This window comes from Asterias amurensis, chromosome 9 (genome assembly GCF_032118995.1).
Source record: "Asterias amurensis chromosome 9, ASM3211899v1".
Lineage (NCBI taxonomy): Eukaryota > Metazoa > Echinodermata > Asteroidea > Forcipulatida > Asteriidae > Asterias > Asterias amurensis.
This window is the reverse complement of record NC_092656.1, coordinates 22,236,866-22,262,643: the sequence shown is the minus strand read 5'-3', so window position 1 is coordinate 22,262,643 and position 25,778 is coordinate 22,236,866. Positions and strand designations below refer to the sequence as shown.

The 25,778-nt window shown below is 39.3% G+C and overlaps 1 protein-coding gene across 1 annotated transcript in view; it reads right to left on the bottom strand.

The window, feature by feature from the left end:
- Positions 1-19,966: 19,966 nt before the first annotated feature.
- Positions 19,967-25,778, bottom strand: part of LOC139942239 (nonsense-mediated mRNA decay factor SMG5-like) — a 46,256-nt gene continuing 40,444 nt past the window's right edge. Inside the window, exons 18-22 of the mRNA XM_071939026.1 lie at positions 24,851-24,910; positions 24,020-24,179; positions 22,880-22,970; positions 21,766-21,846; positions 19,967-21,477 (exon numbers count right to left, since the gene is read on the bottom strand). Of these exons, the coding sequence (XP_071795127.1) occupies positions 21,255-21,477; positions 21,766-21,846; positions 22,880-22,970; positions 24,020-24,179; positions 24,851-24,910 (615 nt within the window). The 3' untranslated portion in view covers positions 19,967-21,254. The remainder of the gene's footprint in view (positions 21,478-21,765; positions 21,847-22,879; positions 22,971-24,019; positions 24,180-24,850; positions 24,911-25,778) is intronic.

Genomic DNA, 25,778 nt, shown 5'->3' with positions numbered 1-25,778 from the left:
CCCTGTCTGATAGGGCCATCAAAGAGGGCCTATTATTGACTGAGTACTGGGTTTAAGTGCTGGCCTAGAACTGAGTGGCTAGAGACAGGGGGTTCAACCCCTTTTGGACACCCGGGGTGCATTGTGTCTGGTTTGGGGGTTCAATATGTTTGTGGCATCCACAGTGATGCATTCTGTATTATCATCCTTGGATACATTTAATTGTTAAAGGCAGTGGACACTATTGGTAATTACTCAAAATAATGTTGAGCACAAAACCTTACTTGGTAATGAGTAATGGGGAGAGGTTGTGCATGGTAGTATAAAACATTGTGAGAAACGGCTACCTCTGAAGTGGAGTAGTTTTCGAGAAAGGAGTAATTTTCCACGAATTTGATTTCGAGACCACAGATTTAGAATTTGATTTAGAATTAACTCCTAATATTTTGCATAAAATATATTTTATTTCAAGAAATATTGTTTAATGAAGCTACAACAATCCCGAAGAAATGTTTTACAGATAAGTTCCACCTGATCTTGGACCATTGCTTCCAATAATTATCTTCAATAGAGAAATTGTTTCCCTGATCAATTCCTTTGATGTTTTTCTAGAGAAAATAAAAGAAGAAACAATCCACCGCTTGAACTCTCTTCACAGAATTACGAAGAGCGTCCTTTTTGAAACGGCAATATTATAAGCGTTTGCCACTTCAAATTAAGTTCAAGGCTCTAAAGCAAATTAGTTCAAAGTGCATGTTATTTGTCCTAGAAGACCTTCAGATTTAATCTGATGAAATGGTCAAACCAACCACGCAGTAAAGTGATTATTGTACATGAATTGATTTCACAAGGAACTTGAGTAAATTTACACGAACGTCTCAGGAACAATGAGATAATCAACTTGGGACTTGGGTGTTTTTGTGGGACCTTAATGATGTCACAGTTGGTTGAGATTGCTTCGGTAAAAATGTTGAGGATTTAAAAAATGTTTTAACCCACCCATTCACCACAAAATGGTGATGTATATTGACTGACCATATACATCGAAGAGCAAAGTAATGCCTTAAAATGAAGGAATTGTGTGCCTTAAAATGAAGGAATTGTGTGTATAGATAAAGGCTTTCCAAAGTCAGGGGGGGGGGGTGGGAAGGGGGCGATGTGAAGGGGGTGATGAGGGAGGGTGATGGGAAAAGGTGATGAGAAGGGTGATGTGAAGTAAGGGGTGATGGGAAGGGAAAGGGGAGGTTTGGAAGGGGGAGGTGTAGCCTTGCTCAAGGCAGTCGCATTATTCGCTCCGAAAAGACCCCGCTGTAAACCCACCCGTATACCCTGTGCACGGTGTGTGCGATCACACCGCATGACCCACCCGTATACACACTGTCACATCGTACGAATACTGTTCACACAAGTCATCGCACTCGTACCACTAACCGAATGCGGAGGCCGTCAGGCCGACAGCCTTGTCGGGTCCGTAACTTCCGGGTTTAATGTGTTGTATTGAAAAATTTCCACAAGTGGACGAAAATGGGGGGGCTCTCGGATATGCTAGTATGCAGCTCATGAATATGTATATCGTTCGTCAGACCTATCAGACAACACAGGATGTGAGGCAAATGAATTATTCATTTTGACGTCCAATCACGCACTTCCCTTATCACGACCTTTGGACCCTGCTATCATGCTCGTGTGCGGTGTAAACATGTCTCGTCTTTCGCGGGCATTATGGTAATGAACTGACCGTGGGAACTCTTCGGTTATTATAGTAATGAGGTCAGTGGCTTCAACACAGACCCTACAAGGCTGTCGGCCTGACGGCCTCCGCATGCGGATAGTGTACGGGAGCATCGTGTCGTGCGATGTTACGCACAGTGAATACGGTTGGGTTTTTATACAGCGGCGGTCTTTTTTCGGAGTGAATAATTCGACTGCCTTGAGCAAGGCTAGGGGAGGTGGGGAGGTGGAGGTGGGAAGATGGTCTGGTGCGAAGGGGTCTGGTGGGAAGGAAAGGTAAAAATGGGGATGAGGAAGGGGTGATCAGGAGGGGTGATGGGAAGGGGGAGGTTGGAAAGGGAGGCGGAGAGGCGGGAATGAAGTCTGGTGCGAAGGGGTCTGGTGGGAAGGGAAACATGGAGATGAGGAAGGGTTGATGAAAAGGGGTGGTGAGAAGGTGTGATGAGAAGGGGGAAGGGAGAGGTGTGAAGGGGTCTGCATTGTGGGAAAAGAGGGATTGGGGGGTGATGAGAAGGGGAAGGGATGATGAAGGGAGGGGGTGGGGGAGAGGCTGATGGGAAGGGAAGGTACTGTGGTAAGGGGAGGTAGGGAAGAGGATGTTTGACAATAAGGCTATATACTGGATCTGCCCATAAGCTGTAATCTCAACCATGCAAGCCGATCACACTCATCTGACTATCGCTATCAATCACTGCTGATGCTACAGAAATAATCGCAACTTCAATAATTTGTTGCATCCTTCACTCCAGCGGCGGGTCAGAAGACTCAAGATTGATTTTTACTGACTGCAGTTGCCTCTAATGGGGAATCAGGGACTCCTTGTCACCATCAAATGCGCCATTTGCAGATTACGTTTGAAAGGTCAAGAAAGAGAACACCGATGATTGGCTCGCATTGCACGCGGCTCTAAACTAATACCAGCGTCGTTTTCCCATGAGAGGTCATTTTCACAGTGTATCATGACAGCCTGAACGTCTGACGTCACACTGCGAGGCTCGTAAATAACGCCAGATACCTGCCTCACCGGATGCTACCATTATGTACCTTTGACCTCACGTTCATTTCACGCGGAGATTCACAGGTAATGCACACGTACATGTACAAGTACAGTGTACATGTACATCAGTGACTAAAGTGTTACACAGTGAATAAAACAACATTACATGATGTACGATCGAAGCTGGCATGATGCAAGCACCTCGGACCAATTACAACACAGAACCGGAAAGCTTATACGTCACTGCACGTTTTATCCAATGATTGATATCCAACTAAGTCGTTGGGCCAGATAGACCACAGTGCCTGTCTTAATCCTTGCGGGAAAAGACAGGGGATCAGTCTAAGACTTATTTGACAAATTTGGATCCTAAGCCTGATTAATTAATTTCGTTTGTGCATGGTTTGCAAAGCGGCAAGGTCGTTTTCATTTGCGAGGCTGGTACTGTTATTTTACGCTTTCCGTGCTCAATAGTTAGCTGCGAGTGTGATTTTTAAGTCAACCAGTTTTGTTCGTGTTTTTTCTCTTTTCTTTTCTTTCTTTTTTTGTGGGTGGGGGGGGGGGGGCTATCACGGAGCTTTGGAAATACTAGCCGACATGTTCAGATCCCCAGATAAATATTATATAAATTAAATATTTTGTTTGGATGAACTACCCGCATCGCAGATTCTATAAATAGCATACTTCTCCTTTTAATTGACACGTCATTAGGTTGTATTTGGCGCCAAAATAACTGTCTGTAATTCTATAAAGAAAACAACTCTATCCTAAATAAAACAAACACGTTACAAAAAGACGTGACCTGTTTTTACAATTCCACAGGCGTTCTTTTATGTAAAAGGTAACCCGTCGCCTAGTGATGTTTTGCTTAATTTGCTCGTTCTCCTGTGACTTTTGACGATGAGTAAAATAATGCCATCCCCCGCATTTTCATCTGCTGGCACTCTCTACCTCGTCAGACCTCTCAACGTTTTTTTAATGCTCAAAGACAAAAAAAACTGAATCTAGCAATATCTTTCCCCTCGGGCACTCATCTGGCGAAATGTCACGACTGGTGGTTCGACAAGATCCATTCTGATTAAAACCGTTCATGGCTTTGTCGCACGCGCACTCTCATCTCCGACCCCCCCCCCCCCCCAACAACGAGTCTCCATAATATAGGAAACAAGGCCACCACACTTTGAGCATAGGGGGAGATAACTAACACATCGGGACGTAAGATCTCCTTGTCTGTTTTCACGAGCCCGGGCCCCCGTCAGTAGCAGGTAGCAGGGACCCCGGCACCGACCGGACAAAGAGGGGAAATGAGATTGCTGAGCAAGCCTGCAAGTCACAAAGGCATCTTTCCTGCTAGGGGAAATTTCTCCATCACCCAAGCAAAGCCCGTTCAGTTTAATGGCCTTCATTTCCTCTCTCTCGGAATTGTTTTCCACAAAGTAGCGACAGGAATCTATTTTTTATCCCTCGGAGTGATCAGGTGAAATCAGAGGCTTTTTAGGCAAATCAACAGCAATAGCAACAACCCAGGGAGATAATTTGTTTTCTTCTTTTTCTCTTTACTGTTCCAGATGGGGCTGTTAACTATAGCTGACCGAGCAAACAGCTTGTTGTTGACCAACTGGAGAAAATCCCATGTAAGGGATTTTTAAAAGCACAGTATTGGGTTTCATAATATGTAGCCATTAGACGATAGGGGCTCATTTAAGATGTGAATTTTATTAGAAAGATTTTTTTGTTATTGAACGGTTGAAGCAATAAGTGCTGACTGTTTTTTGTTTTTTTGGTTTTTTTTTTGCATGTGAAACTTTTTTGCGTGTGAATTATTAATGATACCTCGATGGAAGCTCACATTAACTTCAAGGTTATTATCATTAGGATAACAATTGGCACTAAATTATTTCAACGTGTATGTCAAAAATGTGGACATTCTGTCAGCCTAGTAAAGAGAGTATAAACAATGTTTAAGGAAAGCAAATTAAATGATAGGCCTATATAGGCTAGCTCAAAACGAAGGGTTTGTAATTACTAAAAATTAGAACAAACTTATAAAGGCCAGGCCTATTTGTTTTCTCTTTTGCGCGACAAGAACACCCCACTTTCACTAAATAAACCAGCATTTAGAAAACGATGCATCATTAAGAACCTTTATTTCAACACGGAGTGGATATAATGTGGTCCACTACACAAATGGAATACTAAATTTCCATTGTTTGTGTAGTTCAGAGCATGCGCACATGACAAAGAACGGTGGATTTACCAGGTAAGTCTGGTTCTACAGTCTGCTGCCACCTAGCGTCAAAGTATTAGTGGGGCACGGTTACTGTGACAGCATCGAGTGTATGGTGCAAGGTCAGTTAGTTTTGCGTCTGGACATTCTTTTATTGGTTTATAATCAACGGTTAGAGACACTGGACACCTTTGGTAATTGCCAAAGAACAGTCTTCCCACTTGGTGTATCTCAACATATCATGCACAAATAACAAACCTGTGGAAATTTGAACTCGTCGAAGTTGCGAGATAATAATGGAAGAAAAAACACCTTTGTCACATAAAGTTGTGTGCTTTCAGATGCTTTGTTTCGGGACCTCAAAATCTAATTCTGAGGTCTCGAAATCAAATTCGCGGAAAATTACTTCTTTTTCGAAAACTACGTCACTTCAGAGGGAGCTGTTTATCACAATGTTTCATACTAGCAACAGCTCTCCATTACTCGTTACCAAGTAAGTTTTTATGCTAACAATTATTTTGAGTAATTACCAATAGTGTCCAGTGCCTTTAAGCATAGTATGCCCCAATTTTCAAACCAGCTACGTTACCAAACCAAGGGGAAAACAGGAGACAGATTTTAACATCTGCAAGAGAGCTTGGAAGCAAATATACATCAATGAAGAACAAGAAAAAAAAAACAATCAGGAAATCAGAAATATTACAAGCCTGAAAAATACTCACAGATAGCTTGATATCAGAGGGATTATATTTCAGGCACCAGGAAATGTCAAGATTTTCAGAGTATCTCTTCAAATCAATCAATCACATTTTCTTGTAATGTCTTGCTTTTTTTCTTCAATGACGAGTGACAAGGAAATTACATACTGGGTTTAGAAAATATACGAATCCCACAAAGTTCCCCATTTTGAAAATAAACACACCACTTCGTATAGTCAAGATCAGTGATTAACATTAATTGAGGAAATGTTTATGGAGTAACTTAATTAGAAAAGGAAACATATAAAAGATGTTTTTATTTATTGATATCCGTATTTATTTAACTGGTTTTACTCCCTCTAACTGTTGACAGTATCAACATATTAATTTCTCCTTGGGTCGGGTGGGTGAGTTAATGTCAACTCTAATTTTGAGCAGTTTGTGACAATTCTATACAGTGAAAGGTGGTATACAGGATTGGCGAGGATAACAAAAATCATTATTTATTTTAACTGTTTCTTATTCCCCTTCACTGTTGACACGCGTCTCAACAAAATTAAAATTAAAAATTTCATACTTGGGTTTGGTGGGTGAGTTGTTATCAACTGGGCAAGTTTTATGAAACTTCTTGCAATGATCAGCTCTAAGTACTGCACTCATTTCAAAATGCACCTTACAAAAGGTCGTATCTCGGTTTACAACAAAAAAGTTGCTCTCCGGCACAATGATTTCCTCACTAATAGCCAAACTGTACTTTTCCTTCGACCAATTTTGTCTTCTCTAATAAGATTTCCATATTCCACTCCAAGAAAGGTAGTCTGATAATTTATACAAGATATTTCCCCTTTAACAGGAAATATTTTACAAGGTTAATGTAGTCAAACAGGAAGGCAAACTAACGCTACGGTTACACGAGTTGGTTTGCTTCGATAACATTGGTGAAGCGTTTGGTACGCTCAAAGCTATTTTTAGCCAGTGTCCATTTTCGATAAAGGCTGTTGGTCAACACAAATTAAAGAACTGTTTCATCTGTAGCACCAAGAACTCTGACACTATGTTGGAGCAAGCATTAACAAGAAAAGAAAAAACAATAGCACGATTGATTTAGGACTCTGCTTTTAAACACGAAAATAATGCTGGTTGGGTTCGATTCCCACCATAGTTACAATGTGACTCACAATAATTCTAAACGCTGGATCTACACCGGGGCAAACAATACCAAATAGAGGTGCTATTAATCCAAAGCAAAGAAACACATCATAGGTTCGTATATCTTGTTTGTTATGTCTTACAAAAAAACTAATGCCAAGGGCTCTTTTTCACAAAATACTGCTGGTTCGATTCCCACCAGAGTTACCTGAACACTGGATCTACATCAGAGGAAGGCATACAGTGAAAACCAGGTAGGTCTAACTGTTCTCATGTCTCGAGTTACATCATTAAACAGCATAGTTAAGTGGGACAAACAGTCCCAGGACTCTTAAACACAAAATACTGCTGGTTCGATTCCCACCAGAGTTACCTGGACACTGGATCTACATAAGTGGAATGCATATAGTAAAACCAGGCAGGTCTAAGTGTTCCCATGTCTAGAGTTACATCATTAAACATCAAAGTTAAGTGGGACAAACAGTCCCAGGACTCTTAAACACAAAATACTGCTGGTTCGATTCCCACCAGAGTCACCTGGACACTGGATCTACACCAGTGGAAGGCTCATTATGATAATGTGAAAACCTGGTGAAAACTAGGTTTCCCAAGGTATAGAATTACACCATTATGCAAGTCATATACCTTTGTGGTTACAAAACAGTAACAGTTACAAAACAGTGCAAGGGCAGGTCATTGGCACACTAAGCCTTGGCTGAATGACCTGTCATCAAAAATCCTTGAATGCCATTCATCACATGGCGAATTGTCACGTGGAAAGAAAGGGAGTACATACAAATGGTTATAAACTGCATTATAATTACAGACAAAAAAGAGGTTAAAGATTCATAGACAACCGGGGACAGAGATGGTTATCTTATACCACTGGAGCGGAGGGGAAATGAGCCAAACATCCGCCTTGGCAAACACTACTACAAACTTGATGGTATAAAATAATACAGGAAAATACAGAATGCCATTCAGGAAGTGCTGTGTTGCTTTGTTTGCTTGACACATCTCGAAAAGAAAGCGATCTGTTAGCACTTTTGGAGAGCCTTCAGATTGGGTGTGATGCTCTCTCCATTTTGCACTGTGAGTGGAGGTGGTTGAATGTTAGAGGGATGTTTGTGTGGACCATTATATTCTAATAGCCCAAAAGCGCCCAATCCAAATGCAATGAGCAAGTTTGAGCAGTAGAAATCTTTCTCTATGATGGTTTTAGCAAGGGACTAATTTATTGACCATTGGGCGATTTCGCCGGTACCCGGGACGTGTTGCATACACAGGTCACCATGGGAAATTGACTAGGTTGACAAAAATGGTCGCTGTTCGAACTTGGCCATAGTTTCCCTTTAAATGCGTCCACCACAATAATCACAATTTTGCTAAGTTAGTGTGATTATTGAAAACTAGGGGATAGAAGTTAATTTCATTTTCTCCAAAATACAAATTTGTATCGGTGCCAGGAGTGTAGTTTTGTTTTGCGGGAATGTCCAGGGGTTTCACACAGCACCCACCAGGCACTGAGGAACCTGCGGTAGAGGTTGTTTAAACTTGGTTAGCCAAGGCCACCTTGCGGCCGAACCGCAAAAGGATTGCCGAACTTTTCTCTCACGTGTGGGAAGATATAAAGATACATGACACCTTTGTGTGGGTTTTGTCAACAAAACCTGGAGGTGACTTTACAAAAATTCTCCCGACCTTTTTGTATTAAGTACCCAGGTTGATCCTCTCTGCTATTGGTATTCGACCTTTTTATTGCAACGTCACAGTCCGAGATTTTGCCAACCGAGATTTGAAAACTATGGAAAGCCATAAATGCAAAACAGAAACAGATTGGCCACAGTTTTTAACATTGTCATCTGTAACAATATCAACCAACTATTCAAAATTAGTGTTGAATTTGGAAACAAAACAACAAAACTTTGGACCGAGATATTTGTTATTTAATTGAAAGTTGGCAGACGATTTTGAATTTGGTCAGAACATCTGATAAAAACACCAAAAGCAATGGAAAGCCATAAATGAAAACAAACAAAAAACAGAAACAGAAAGCCACAGTTTGTAACAATGTCACGCAAATTTTCAATAGTGTTGAATTTGGTTTATATTGAAGGATTGCAGAAAATGTTGCGGTTGGTTAAAACATAGCTTAACACCATTATTGAAGGTTTTAATAACATTCGGCCGTCCCATGCCAAACAGTGCGGTTTGTTTTTCAACAAAATAAAGGTCTTTTACACAGGGTGTGGTAGCTTGGTGTACGATTTTTTCGAAACAGAAAGAGAAAGTAAAACCACACAGCCATGAACACAAGCCTAAGCGACCTAATCACATTAACAGGTAGAAACAAAAACAAAACAAAAACAAAACAAAATCAAAAACAATACCACCACAAAACAAAGACAATAGGAAAGTGAGAGAAGAGACGAAGCTCATAACCTTGACATAATCAAAACAGCTCTCACAATAGATAAATAGGGTTAGGCCCAATGTTGTTTACACGTGACATGTTGTTTTAATAATGCCTTTGCCATCAAAGTAAACTCTAAAGACAATGGTTAAAAAAAAGGCTTTTTAGAATGAAAGTTAGTCAGCCATGAACCAGCTTATCCAACTTTGTTTTAACCTTTAAACTTATCTTTTAAATGAAGCATTAATTGCATACAGTTGTTTTCGGAGTTTTCTAATTGTCTCGTTGTATTTTACATGTGTGAGTTTGAATTTTATGTAACATTATCTTGTACGTTTTAGCGCCACTAGCGCTTTTTGTGGATTTGTGCATTTCATAAAGGTTCATTTGTGTCTATTATTATTATTAAAATTATTATTATTATTAAAGACAACATGAACAGTTTTTAAGGTAAACTCAAGACAAGTTGATCACCGTTTCATTATCCCTTGATCATTATACAATCTTCTTCACGATACTTAATGTGATTATACATGGCATTTATATGTGGCATTTTCCATCAATTGCTAATAAAAATTAAAAAATAAAGTGTTTTATCTTTGCATAATGACAGATTATTTGATGTGGATATAATTGCCAGGAGAGCAACAAAGGGACTCTGAATGGAGCGTGGGGGGGGGGGGGGGGTTGTCTGATTACCACTAGTGTTGGCAAAAAGGCATTAGCAGCAAATCGACTCACAGTGAGTAAATACCATTTATCTCCTCAGCTTAATTGAACTGTATTGATCTTACAGGCATTTGTAATTTTACGAAAAAAGATACAACACAGGTCTTATCGTGTGGTTTAATCAGGCGTGGTGCTCGTAGGCTGTATGGTTTATAGGCACCACGGTGACAAAAGGCTATTGTACTACGGTGTTGGTATTAGACTGGTGTCTGGCGCTTTATGTTGTAATAACGTCAAGTGATTATAATATACGCACCATTACTTGAATGAAGTATTGTAGTAGGATTAAAACAAAATGAAAGCTTACTGATTATCAAGTTCCTACAACTAGAACAATTAATTCTGTGAACAATTTTCAAATTCCAAATTTTGAATACTTGAATACATTTTGAATACTTGTTGCAGGTGAAATTGTTTACAAACTGTGGCCATATGTTTCTGATTTGCATTGATAGCTTTCCATATTTTTCCACCTCGGTTGGCGAAAACTCGGGCTGTGACGTTGTGATACAAATGTCCATAATATTGTATGGTACATGTGATACAAAGGTCCATAATATTGTATGGTACATAATATTGTATGGTACATGTGATACAAAGGTCCATAATATTGTATGGTACATGTGATACAAAGGTCCATAATATTGTATGGTACATGTGATACAAAGGTCCATAATACTGTATGGTACATGTGATACAAAGGTCCATAATATTGTATGGTACATGTGATACAAAGGTCCATAATATTGTATGGTACATGTGATACAAAGGTCCATAATATTGTATGGTACATGTGATACAAAGGTCCATAATATTGTATGGTATATGTCATTTGTTTTGTCTGGGCCCAATTTCACCACAGAGCTGCTTGACTAACATGAGCAGAATACCAGTCAACAATGTACCTGTGACATGGTAGGTTAGCTGGTAACCTTATTCTGTTAATCATAATTTTGCTATGCTTAGCTACTTTTAGTGTGCGCAGCTCTATGAAATTGGGTGGCATATGATGGTCATAATTTTACTGTATACAATTGGATTGGATTTAATAGTGGATAAGGGTTGTGGAAAGTCACCTATGAGTGTAATACTGTTTGGGTTGGGAGGTGAGGCTGGAATAGCTGTTGTTTTCAAAGGAAAAACAAACAATCCAGTTGCTCAAAATAATGTTCAAACTTCAAGACAGTGATGGCTTTGAATCTATTTGGGCACGGCTAACAAGAAGCAGTGACTATGCAAATGAGAAGGCAGGGCCTAAACCCCACTGCTTGGTTGGGAAGGTATTGTCCACTGCGCAACCTGGCCTAGTGCCAATATGCAAATGTATAGGCGGAGCCTAGATTGGTACACAGACCATACAGACAGGAATGGGTGGTCCAATGCCGACATCAATACGGAGTGTAATGAGGCAGTTTAGGTCCAGAGAGGGATGATAAGAAAAGAAAGAAAGAAGAAAAAACCTGAGAAGGCATGTGACACTGCCATCACCAACCCCCAGTGGTCTAGGGACATTGTTTATGCTATACGTTTCACAAGGTGAGCCATGGGGTCATGTCCTGATATTCTCTTGCCAAGCAAAGCAACCAATTTCCAGCCCTCCAGACTAGAAAGGTCTCGGGGCTTTTTTTTTAGTCAGGCAGTAAATTGCTGAGGCCCCTGCACTGCTCTGTCGACGGGGGACTGTTTGGTTTATTGTTGTAATAAGTCAAGGACTGAGGGTGGACTATAAAAGAAAAACACGTAGAATGTGTTTACTGCGGTTTATTTTTCACCGGCGCTAGCTGCAGTGGATGCTCCAAGTAATAATAAAACCTGGGGCAATTTTGTTACTGTCTGTTAGATGTAAAATACTGCAGTTATAATTTTAAAAATAGAACTCCAAATGGACATGCACAAAGCACATGTCTAGTTATTAAAGCAAATTTTCTAATTATCACTGTTACCCAACATAGTCAACAGACAATTACTTCTCACAGTTCCATTGAAGAGAAAAGCCATGCAATTTATTCTACAATTTAATTTCATGCATGACAAATACAATCGAACACTTTTTGAATAATTTGACACTATAACAAAACCGTACCTTTTTTGTTTAGACATGGTGTACACTTGCCTATAATATTTAGGAGTGAACTGTTTGGTTTGGGCATTTTTGGTAACAGAGTCTGTTCTGAGATAATTATTTACCCATAAACTTATTTAGTGTCATAATAGTGCTGTGTCCGCCATATCTCAATATGGCTTTATGACCATTAAGACCTCTGCTGTTTACATGAACCTGTCATAAAAACAAAGGTTTTAGTTTTAAAGGTACAGGCAAAAGGACGGGTAGTGCTGACAATGCCTTATCTAGGACAGTGCTATTGTTGTGTATGATACATCATAAACAAGAAACAACAACCCTGCGAAAATGTGTTGTGCGAGCAGTCTGGGCCAAATGGTTAAAAACATCCAAAATTTTAAGCATGTAGGCCTAGCTAAATCCATTAACCCTAATTGTGGTTGCAACAACTGAATCCTTCGAACATATAGTTGTTTTGTCAAAAAAAAATTGTATGATTGACAACAGAACTGTGTCAACTTGGCAAAAATGAACTGGTATGTCATTCCACGACGAAGCAAAGCTTGAAGTTATCAACTATCTCTTCCATGGGAAAGTTCAAACTATAAGGGTATTTGTTGTGACACTAGATATTATTGCGTAAAATAAGACACACAATGAGGCAGGGCATGTCAAAGGATAACAAACAACAGTTGTCTCGTCCTGAAATCACATATTTTACAAAATTTCCCCCAAATGACTTCCCAACATGAAAACAAGAAACCACTTCATGCTGTCCCCAAAGAGCTTTTTATGGGTTTAATGGTTTGATCCTTTCGACATTTCCTTCCTCCACACCAAATAGTTTTTTTTTTCTTTCCCTCCTTTTCTCTTGACTACAATGACTCAATTATTGTTCCCTCCAGGGCCCAGTCAGAACTGACAATCAGCCCCATGATTTATTTCAGAGGAGCCCATCCCACCATGATGTACTGTACACTCATCACCTCAAGCCCAGCCGCCGCCCCCCCCCCCCCCCCCCCCACACACAGACCTAATTCATCAGTTCTGATGGGAGAAAATTGCTGCCAGTTAAAAAAAAATAAGAGTCAAGGTAACCATAACAAGTATGTGTGGCCGGGGGGGGGGGGGTACACAGCGGCTGGCTGGGTAATAACCAACCGAAGATAGAGAAGGTCACATGACTGTGGTATGTAACGCATACATAATGGTAAATCGGTGTTGACAGCTGGTAGGTCACAGCAGGCATGGCTGATGGGTCCCTCCAACTGCTTGGAGAATGTTTCACTTCATAAACATAATATTTGTGCGACTCCTGGGTCATCTTACATACACTAATTTCCTGTGGGATTCTTCTCCTTTATAAGCTGCTGGAATGGATGGCGCGGCTTACACTGCACTAATGTTTCTCAGATGCATGCCAATCCATTTTTATTTTATTAGTGAGGCAGACGTGTATTGCTTGTTTTCCAGTGCTGCAGTAATGTTGGGTTTTATAGTTAAACCACACAGGTTTTTAATATGCAGATCATTGGAATAGTCTTCTTTTCAAGATACTAATTTGATATCAATATTTACTTGCTCGGGTTCTAAATAACTAGGAAATCAACAGAGGGAGCCCTTGCCTTCTAATGTAAGACATGGGTAATACAACAAGAAAGAAACGCCATTGTTGCCTGAAGATGATCAGATGATCATTGGAATAGTCTTCTTTTCAAGGTGTTCTTATTTGATATCAATTTACTCACTTGAATTCTAAATAACTCAGTAATCAACAGAGGGAGCCCTTGACTTATAAGGCAAGAGGAATAAAATCTGACAGAAAGTGAAGACGATCAGATAACCATTAAATCAAAATATCAGTGAAGAGAAAGTAATGGGTCACATTTCAACCGAAACGAAAAAAAAAAAAAAAAAAAAAAAATCTCATCGCGCACCCCCTTGAAAGAAAAACAAACAAACACTCCAATAAAGAGTTTTCCCCAAACCTCCCCTTTAAGGGCATAGATAGTTTTCTATCACCAGCTCAGTTTTTGTTTTTGGATTCATGGATACTTGAATATGATATGCCCTTTTTGTCAATTGTAGTGAAACCAGTCCTGTAGAAGAACAAACATTAGCCAGCACCAATAACTCCCTTGCATATTTGATCCAAACCTTTTGTACTGAAAACCCCTACGCGAGTAGAGTGAAAAGAAAAAAAAGGTTGCTGTTGTTGATTTGCCTTCACCACTGACAGGAAAGAGCAAAGACAAAAATTGAAAAACAAAAACAAAACACCTGCGAAGGAGGCGGATACCTGTAACCTGAGCAAGCCACCCCATTGTTGTGCAGAGTAAAATGAGATGCATGCACAGTCAATGGGGGGGTCGAGGATACATGATGAACATTCCATTTAGACAACAATAGAAACACAATACCCCAAACACATACCCAAGGTTGTGTGGAGCATAGGAAGAACCCCTGGTGTAGGTTTCCTTTGCCCTGTTACCCCCCCCCCCCCCCCAAAAAAAAAAAAAAAAAAAAAAAAAAAAAACCACAAAAAAACACACCATGCCAATAGTGATGGAAACACACCTGGATACAACAATTTCTTCTCTCTAGAATAAACAAGCACAATAGAGCTTGGCTGTATCACCTTACTGTTGGTTTAAACATGGCAGTAACCTTCTTTTATTGTACAACTCATCTGGTTCTCCTGTTATGGGGGGGGGGTATTATGTTGGCTATTGTTGTAACTAATATCTTGAATGACCTGGTTAACATAAATCACCTTAAACACACTCTAGGAATTCTAAATCAGTTTGATCAGTTCATTGCAATAATGTATAGTATGCTAAAGTTTGAAAGTAGGCAGAAGAGGATAACAACATTTAAAGAGAAAGTGGACGGTGACTTAAACCACATTCCCTTGAAGGGAAGCATTTCTCAACATGTAAAGCCCTTTACAATATGTCAACAGCTAAAAATGCTTCTTACCAAGTAAGTTTTTAAGGCTAGCAATTTTTGAGTAATTACCTAAGAATAAACCTTTCCATTAGAACAAGTTCAATTCTTTTTTGTATTTAATCAAAAATGAGACTCAGGTGTCACAGTTTGTCTCCTCCGAACACCAAGGCTGGTCAAACATTCTAGATATTTCTCTGAAATGCTCTCCTCGATCAAAGGTATACACCCTCCCTCGATGCCTACCCAATAAATAACTCCCAATTTACAAAATTGCTTATAAATTTACATCTGGGATGAAAAAAACAGCTTCTGGAAACACTTCATCACAAAAATTATTGACAGGCCCAGAGTGAATCAAATTCCAGCTTGACTCAACCATCAAAATGCTAACCTTGTAATGTGAAGCTTCCCTGATAGGGGGGGGGGGCTTTCTTTAAAGGGAAAGTTGCAGGATCATATTTACAGAGTCCGGCATTTCTTCTGATGAAATAATTTGAAGAAACACTAAAGTCACATCTAGGTTACAGGAGACAAACATTGGGGTTATAATTTATAACATGCCTGGTATGGGGCGAAGGCTTTTCTCCCCCATGTTCCAATAAAATAAGCCCCTTTCGCATGACAGCAATTTAGCAAGGGTCCCTTGCTAAATTGTAGCATGGTTGTAAATAATGTTACAAAATGTACCTCGTGTGAAAGGACAAAAACATTTCCCCTACTGTTTAAGTAATCTTGCAAACATTGCTACATTTTACAACCATGCTAAAATTAAGCAAGGGACCCCAGTTAAATTGCTGTCATGTGAATAGCAATATACTCTTTTCCTCTTGTAAATAAGTCCCCCCCTAGAATTCCTGAGATTCCAAGCACGCAATGAAGACACAATAGAGGGGGTAAACAATGCCCCCATACTGAGCACCTAATGGATTGTTTACAACAATAGCATATGAACTTACTGTCAATAATTACACATGGTATCAAACCATGATCAAAAAAAGATGGCTGCCATTTCTTTTTCTTTTTTTTAAATGTTACATTATTTTTGATACCTGAGAGTCCCCGACATTCCCTTTAAACAGCCTAGGAGTCAGTTCTCAGCACTGTTGCTACTTGTTGGTATTTTATTTCCTCTTTTAAGGGTCTTGGTGTTGATTGAGGCAGGAGGACACAAGGGGAATAGGTCAGATTGGTTCACATTTCCAGGTTTTAGTCTGCGCTGGGTGTGCAGGCAGTGCAGCAAGGGGTGTCAGGTGTTATACCGGGATAATAACTCATTGGGAGTGAATGAGCAGGCCTGGGGTTCATGACTTGGCACCATCCTGGAGCTGCCATGGTGCTACATTACCAAGGGTGAAAATGTTTACTAAGCATTGAATCACAGGCAGCAATCTATAGGCCCAATGTACCAGTGGTGACTGTTCTATGATAATCATCACCCCTTTGTTCAGACACCCTGTTCGAAACCAGTATGTTCCAGAAAAAATCAAATCTGGTAGTTCACATGCTAGGTAGGGTTAGGATTTAGCCTATATAGGATTATGGTTAGGAATAGGAAAATACACTAGGTGTGTCAGAACATAGGAAGGTGTGTTTCAGTACCAAATGTACGATGCTTAAAGACACTGGACACCTTTGGTAACTGTCGAAGACCAGTTTTCTCACTTGGTGTATCTCAACAAATGCACAAAATAACAAACCTGTGAAATCTTTAACTCATTTGATCGTGGAAGTTGCGAGATAATAATGGAAGAAAAAAACACCATTGTAACACCAAGTTGTGTGCTTTCAGATGCTTGATTTCGAGAACTCAAAATCTAATTCTAAGGTCTCAAAATCAAATTCGTGGAAAACTACTTCTTTCTCAAAAACTACGTTACTTCAGAGGGAGCCGTTTCTCACAATGTTTTATACTATCAACAGCTCTACATTGCTTGTTACCAACTAAGTTTGTAAGCTAACAATTATTCTGAGTAATTACCAATAGTGTCCGGTGCCTTTAATATTGAGTACCATCAACAATGGTACTCAAGTATATGAGTACTGAGTGTAGGAGTACTATATTACTAAAGAATGAGTAACATCACAAAAGGTTCTCAAGTAGTACTTGAGTAAAAGTATCAAGTAGGAATACTACTTTTTTCCCAGGAAACATTCTCGTGGTTTTCTCCCACATCTAAAACTGAAACTCCCTTATTTGTCTTCATTGGGTTGGCTAGTATAGTGATTAAGTTCCCTTTTCTGAAAGTCCTTGGCTTCACAACCAAAAGAAATTGTATGAAATCTAGTCCAGCTTGTGAATCAGGTTGAACTTCCCATCTAGTTGTCATGAAACTTGGTTAGGCAGTTTCTATCTGCACTTGAACAAACATTGCATTGTGGTCACATACCTTTTTAGTTTCTGTCCATGGGTAAAAACAGTTTTGAGGATGTGAAAATCAGAGCATGTAATGGAAAGTAGGTTAGGCTATCATCAAACTGCTACACCAAAACAAGTTCACAAAGTGATTCCACAAAGGTTCATGGAAACTTAATTTACTGGATCAATCATGAAAACCACTGAAGTATGACCAGTTCAGTCACCTTTGACCCTTAGCACCCCAACCTATCACTCAAAACACTCAACTGGGTTAAAGGTACCATGCATCATTGGATTTAGTTTTGAAGAGTGAATCTATCTTATAATGCAGTCTAGTTTATAAACACCTTCTCTGGTAAATTTTCATGCTTCTTCACTTTGCTTATACGCTTGAAAAAAAGATTCATTCTATCGGACGACATATTAGTAGTAACACTGGCACGTCAAATTCGATTCCATAAGTATTTAATATTCAAAGCATGGGAAGTAGTCACCCAGTCATGTGACCTGAACTTGCTGCTGGCATTATTGCCCTCCCGCAGAAAAAAAAACTCAATGTGCTACAATTTTAGTTTGACCAGGCAGGGCCTAATTTCCTTCTACCATGGTTTTACCCAGTGTATGCCCTACTGATCAAACATGTGGGCACTAAACTGCTCATTGTCAATGCGTGATCGCAGTCATTCTGCGTTAACTTCCATTTTTCCCATTGGTTGATTTGGTATAAATGTTGCCATACAGCCATATCACACTCTATGTCCAACACTGACCATAGAGGGTGCTCACAGCAGACATGAAAAACAGCAATAGACCTTTCGCATAAACTCACTGCGCAAGCGCTAACTGTTGAATGAGGTGCATGCTGGTCTAGCTAGCCGTCATACGTGATCGCTAGCTAGACCAGCATGCACCTCATTTCACCAAGTATTTGCGATAAGGTCAATCCGCTCAGCATTCTCCGTGTTCCATTTCTACGCGACATACGCATGAGTTGAACAAGCCCGGGACCACTTCTAAATAGGTGGTCGTGTTTTTGCCAAAACAGCAAAAACAAACTTGAGTTTTGTACACTAGATTTTGTGCCAAGGTTTTTCAAGCTTTAAACTCAAACATAATATCCCTCTGGAATGGCACAATGGAATTGTGTCTATTATATCAGAGATAATGAAACAAATCTAAGGTTTGTTCGCATGAACTCCTTCAAAAGAGGGTCAAATACAATCACGTATCTGAAGTGTTTTCAACACAACCACAACAGCACCTTTAAAAACAGACTTTTTTGTACTAAAGAGAAACATGATTTTCGTCTGGCATACCTTTTTAAACCTATCATGATTGATGGATATGAACACTGCATCTGTAAAGGGTGTGTACACAATCAGGGCATATTTAGCACTGGGGGATTGTGATTGGCCGGGTGCCAGACACAGGGTACAGGTAAGATTGACCAACCACAGGGCTGGGTTGGAGCTGGGTCACTGCAAGGCAGCCATCACATTATAAAACAATGTTTCTCCTACACATCTGCTCGGTGTTTGCATTCTTTTCTTTTTTTGCCAAAGGGTAGGAGCTGGGCTCACTGCAAGCCAGCCATCAGATTATAAAACAATGTTTCTTTTTTTGTCATAACTGATTGAATCAATAATAACTATGGGGCCACCATCCAATAGAAAGGACAAGAACATCATTAAGAATAACTATAAATATAAATATGAATAGTAAACTTGCGGGTACAACCGTAAAGAAAAATAAAATCTCTTCTGAATTGAAGTAGTGGTGGCTCTGAAAAGAGCCGGTTTGGTCTCGACGTTTCGAACAGTATACTCTGCTCGTCTTCAGGAGAAATGTTATACTGTTCGAAACGTAAAGACCAAAACGGCTCTTTTCAGAGCCACCACTCCTTCAAAAGAGATTTTACTCATGGTTGTACCCGCAAGTTTACTGTTCATATTGATATGTATAGTTACTCTTATTCTCCACACCATGGAAAGCTTCAAACACAATTTAAGAACACCATTCTTGAATAGATTCATTTGGAAATTAAAACTTCAGTAAAAATGTTCGTTTTACCAATTCCAATATATGGATGAAAAATGGAGAACAAAGAAACACATTTTTGAGTGACAGGAACACAATGTTTAACACATTTTGTCAGATAGCTGAAACAAAGTGTGCTCACCAAAAAATATAATAAAAACAATAATAGTATTTACAAAATAAATGAAAAACAAGCAAATAAGTACCAGCAAAAATGTCATAACAGCCTATTGGATGCAAAGTAAAAGTCAACTTAAAACTGGAACTTAATTACAATGGAGCACTTAATCACAAACCCGAGTTTACAGAATCTTGCTGAAAAAAAGGCTTTCAGTCAGGACCCAACATAAACATCCCCACAACCCAACCGAAGCTGATCATTTTGCAATAAAAGTTACCCATTATAACGACAGGAAACCAGCTGCAAATAATGTATTCTGGTTTGGAACCCCATTCACTAAATGAAACTTTCGCAACTGTGCCAGATAATTTAAACTGCTAAACCAGGTCAATTCTCGGTGTCACCACCAACCCCCTATCCGACCCCCACCCCAATAAATAAAAAAAAAGTAAAAATAATAATAAAAACAGAAATAAATAATGACAACTTTGCATCCTTTAAATAACTCTCATGATTTATTCACAGAGGAAGACATCCATCCATCATTCTACGTACACTTATATTTTTTATAATAACTCAATAAAGAGGTAATTTACTCGCCCGTTCTATTTGGGACACTTCACGCTCCCGCACCCGTCCGCCTCGAACGGCCATGAACTAAGTCGGGCCTTTTGTATTTCATTAAATCGTTTTTATTACAGAAAAGTTCTTTGATATCAGTTGACTCAAACCCAGTCAAGTGAACAGCGTCAAAGGGGATTTTCTTTTTTAATAACTGATATTTAATATCCCATGCATCAATGTCACTTGCAATTTTTTTTTTAAGTTTTGACCCAGAAAAAAAATCAGCCTTATCCCAGGCCGTCTGCTTTATTTTTAAACTGACCCCAAAACTATTACGATAAAATTGGAAAATCCAGCTACAGTATAAAATGTCAGTGGGTATGAAACCACTAATTCAGACCACATTTTACTCCCATACACAGATTTATTATAATCGCTGCATATTACAGCGGCTCCAACCCAACTTCCAGCCCACCCTTTTAAAGGGTTTGATACCTTTGTACATCAAGTTTAGGGACATAACATGAATCCCTACTTACTGTGGATGAAGATGTTTGTAATATAAGTTACCTGTAGAAGTTTCAGCTTCACTAGTTGTCAAAACTACAGAGCAATGTTTTCAGAATAGCGAAAATCCGATGTACATAATTTTCGTCTCACTCAAACAAATTATTTTTGTCTATGTTTCAGCGTTGTTTCCTAGAGCCCTTTTCACACCACAAAGTCAAACTAGGGTCCTTTGACTTCAGCTTCAGTTGTCTTGACCACGGACGCTGGTCAAACTCGAACCGGACCTTTCACACCGCGCAGAAACAAACGTCCCATGTCACAAATCCTTTATCTTTTGCGAATGCGTTGTAACTCTAGCTGAACCATGGTCCTTGGTCTCTTCGGCATGCACGTGGGGTGTTCATTCGCACCGCATCCACAGACGGTTGTAGTGAATTATCACAACGTTGTGTTGTGTTGTCGCTGGTCTCGATCACAGTCAAAAAAAGACAAGGGACCTGTGCTTGTACAGAGCGGAGGTACATTTCACCTGATGTGGACTTAACAACATTTTGTTCTTACGACCATGGACCACCTGCTTATTTCTCTTCAGACGGCAGCATGATGATGCCAATGCATAAGGTCCATAACAACTTTTAAAACTTAATGAAATAACAACAAATCAAAAAGTATTTAAGAGTTACCTTTCTATTACTATCGTTGATTGTGCTGTTCTTTTAGATTCACTCATCATCAACTCTGCGAATTCTTCCATGAGTCGTAGAACTCGGAGGCGTTCTCCACGCGCAGACCTCTCCCCTGAGCTGTCTCCACCGCGCCAAGCGCTGGCTGAGATGCGGCCAGCTGACCTGGCCGGTAGTCTGTCAGGATGGTCACCATCCCGTGGCTATCGCTACCTTGGGAGGCTGATCTCTGACTGAAGTAGAGGCCGCATTCGATGATGTGGTAGAGTGTCCTGTGATGAGTTGAATGTAGAGTCAACGCTTTCAAAATGTCTGACAATTTCTTGTTCAACAACAAATTTATTTGACTCCGACAATTTGGCCTTGAAGAAATACTTTGTAAGGGTCGAAACGTCAGGCCACTTTAAAAAATGTGCATTTATACCATTGGTTGGTAAGCAGTTTACAACGGCATTATACTTTTTTTTAAAATAAAAATTAGACAAGAATAAGTGAACAGAATTATTAGATTTTCACACTTAATGTGCCACTACATTTATCTTAAAATATGGTTTACTTACTTAATAGACTTGTCTTTGTCCTTTGGTTTTTTCTCCTTGTCAAGTGAGACTACTTCATGCGCTCTCTGGACTCGGATATGTCTAATAATAAAGGTAAAAAACATTGCAGGTAGCTTGTGCCTTGACATTTATCGGGGCAGTTACCTTCATTAAGCTGTCCATCAGAAAATGGTACTTAGCCTGTTGTTTTCTTCTCACAGAATTCAGAAAAGTACAGAGTTACAGTGCTTATTAATACACATTGATGTAAAGGCTGGTTTATAGTTGGTGGCGCGATGGTCGCACAATGGAAATCTTGACGCGCGATCCACAAAAACCAGTTTATAGTCATCACTGAGGCATATCAACTGTGTTTTTTTATGATCGCGTGTCAAGATTTCCATCGCGCGACCAGCGAACGAGCGACTATAACTCCGGCTTAAAGGTTAAAACAAACTTATATGGTTGAAATTGTTAACATGCAATAAGGTGGACAATAAGGGTGTAGCTGAGTAAGACATTGGTCGAGATGGATTTATATGATTGGCGAGCAGACACAATATTGCATCTTCACCTTAAAGAGACTTCCAGGCACTAGACACGTTTGGTAATGATCAGTGTTCTCACTTGGTGTATCCCACTTGGTGCATAGAATAACAAACCTATGAAAACTTGGGCTCAATTTTGCATCCAAGAAAATAATGAAAGAAAAAACCCTTGTTGCACAAATTTGTGTGCTTCAGATGCCTGAGAAAAGACTTCAAGCCTGAAGCTCTTCTCAGATTCAAATATTTAAGTAAGAAAGTACCACGTTACTATTCTAAAAAATGATGTTACTTCAAAGGGAGAGTCGTTTCTCAAAATGTTTTATACTATTAACAGCTCTCCATTGCTTGATACCAAGTAATTTTCTTATGTTACTGTATATATTTTGAGTAATTACCAAATGTGTCCTGTGCCTTTAATCATCATCACAAAGAATATTTAATATTTACATCACATGACATCCAACCATAACATGACATTTCCAGGCTGCGCCTCACAAACATGGAATTTAAAAAAAAACATGAACCAGGGTTTATTGGCCTTCAATGTTTTTTCACTGATTTCAGGCCCCCGGACTCGTCTCACTAACCTGCTTCCTTTCTTGAGGATCTGCTCAAGGAATCGACTCGCCTCTCTGGCCTCAAAATGCTTCTTCTTAAAGTGGTCTAAGTGACCCACAACTGAACAACAAAAACAACGACGAGGGGAAAAACCTTGGGTTACAATTAAAGTCAATGCATTTCATTGTTGAGACATGACTGCAAAGCTTTTAGAAAACAGGCAATCCCAGATTGCAATCAAAAACTAGAAAACAAAATAAAAATAGAGAATAAATTTCTTTCAATGCCAGTTATGTGATCAAAACTGTTAACGAAATCAGATAAGAACTAAAATGTTTTATATCACCGAAAACATGGTAAAATTTCCATAGTCTGTCAAAGCAAAATAGCAGTGTCCGACAGGTTGTGTTGTCAACATTAAGAACATCAGGCCAGAAACCCGTGGGTCTGCGTGTGTCGTGCGTAATGTGCAGTGAGCAATGTAATGTGTCGTACATAATGAGTAGTGCGCAATACGTAAAAAATAAAAACACTCGGCAAGCCCATTGAACAATACTATGTATCCGTGTTTCGTACTGCATTATCTATTAAAGTGATGCACATTGCGCACTACGCATGACAACGCATGAATTTCTGGCCTGCTTTGCCTACCAATTTGTACCAAATTGCCAAATATGCAAAGAGTCTACCGAAAAAACTATATCATGACTAGACTTATTCATTAATATTAGTTAAAAGTCAGTGGATGTCAGTTCTCAGGACAGAGAGTCCACTTGAGTCACAGACTACTGTAAGGAACTTGCATACATATTTGAATAAGGAACTGGAGTTGAAGTTGGAATAAGAGATATAGGTAAGGAACTAGGGCAAGGAACTGTGTAGTAGAAGTTTGAATAAGGAAATGGAGCTGATTTTGGAATAAGAAACTTAGGTCAGAAACAGAACAAGTGCCAGGAACTGGAGTGAAAATTTGAATAAGGAACTGGAGTTTAAGTTTGAATAGGAAACTTAGGTCAGGAACAAGGGTCAGGAATGGAGTAGAAAATGAAATAAGGAACTGGGGTGGAACACGGGTGCTAGTAACTAGGTCCAGGAACTGGAGTAAATCACTGGGATTCAGACCCTGGTTGTCAGAGACTAGGGTCATTGGGGGGGGGGGGGGTTCTGACCTGCATAGGGTACAACGATGATGAAGCGCTCACTGTCTGCTAAGAGTTGAATGAGACCCAGGTGGTTCATGAGAGCATTGGCGTCGGGGACGAGGTAAGGAGAGAACTGTGTATTTGCTGCTCCATCCTCAACCTGATCCTGAAGCTGCTGTATCTCATGCTGTGTAAAGGAGAAGACCAACTCATTACTAACTCAATTTCCTAACGCTGTTAAGTAGAAACTTCTGCTAAAGCAGAAACTTCTGCTGAGCAAAATTCCAGTCTGTCTTCCAAAATCTGCCACAAAATGCCAATATTTGGTCACTGTGGTCCCCAGTGGTTAGACTGAAGGACTTGCAATCACAGGGTTATGGGTTCGAATCCTACCAAGCTAACGGCTGATTGCACAATGACTAAGTATTGTCGTCTAGTTACTGAATCACAATTTATTAATAATAATAATAATAATAATAATAATAATAATAATAATAATAATAATAATAATAATAATAATAATAATAATAATAATAATAATAATAATAATAATAATAATAATAATAATAATAATAATAATAATAATAATAATGGTGTGTAAATTATTGTCAAAGATATTAAACCAATGTTTGTTTGAGAGACATTGGCTGTTCTATGGGGGGAGTTTGCTGAATTCCCTTCACAGGAAGATCAACTAAACAAACAAACAAACAAACAAACAAACAAACAAACAAACAAACAAACAAACAAACAAACAAACAAACAAACAAAACAAACAAACAAACAAACAAACAAACAAAACAAACAAACAAACAAACAAACAAACAAAATACATTTGATTTTGAGCATGAATCTTACCTCCAGCCAGCGGACTGCCAGGTCCCTCATCACTTGGTTACGCTTTTCATCTTTCTCAACCTGAAGACAATAAAACAAACGAATGAGAAATTAGAGAGCTACTGCAACCGATGGAAGAAGCCTCAAGGAAAACAGTACAGCTCCGGACCATTACACAACCTGCAAAGAGGAACAATGTCAGCACATGGAAACCAAAGGATGCCTCATAAGTGAACTTAAAGGCAGTGTACACTATTGGTAATTACTCAAAATAATTATTAGCATAAAACCTCACTTGGTAATGAGTAATGGGGAGCTGTTGGTAGTATAAAACATCGTGAGAAACGGCTCCCTCTGAACTGACGTAGTTTTCGAGAAAGAAGTAATTTTCCACAAATTTGATTTTGAGACCTCAAGTTTAGAATTTGAGGTCTCGCAATCAAGCATCTGAAAGCACACAACTTCGTGTGACAAGGGTGTTTTTTCTTTCATAGTTATCTCGCAACTCCGACGACCAATTGAGCTCAAATTTTCACAGGTATGCATTTTATGCATATGTTGAGATACACCAAATGAGAAGACTGGTCTTTGACAATTACCAATAGTGTCCAGTGTCTTTAAGAGATGTTTAAGGCACATAGACGATGTGAACAAAACAATAAAAACGCAAACCTTCCCTTTAAGCTCCTTTTTTTCTTGCATGGATGCTAAATTATAATTAAATCTGCTATTTGCTTCTTAATGACCTGTGCCTCATTCAGTCTGACTTTACAAGAAAGCTCACAATTACAAACCAACAGCTCAGGGCGTTAGTTAAAGGAACACGTTGCCTTGGATCGGACGAGTTGGTCAAAACAAAAGCGTTTGTAACCGTTTTTTATAAAATGCATATGGTTGGAAAGATGTTTTACGAGTAGAATACAATGATCCACACAAGTTTGCCTCGAAA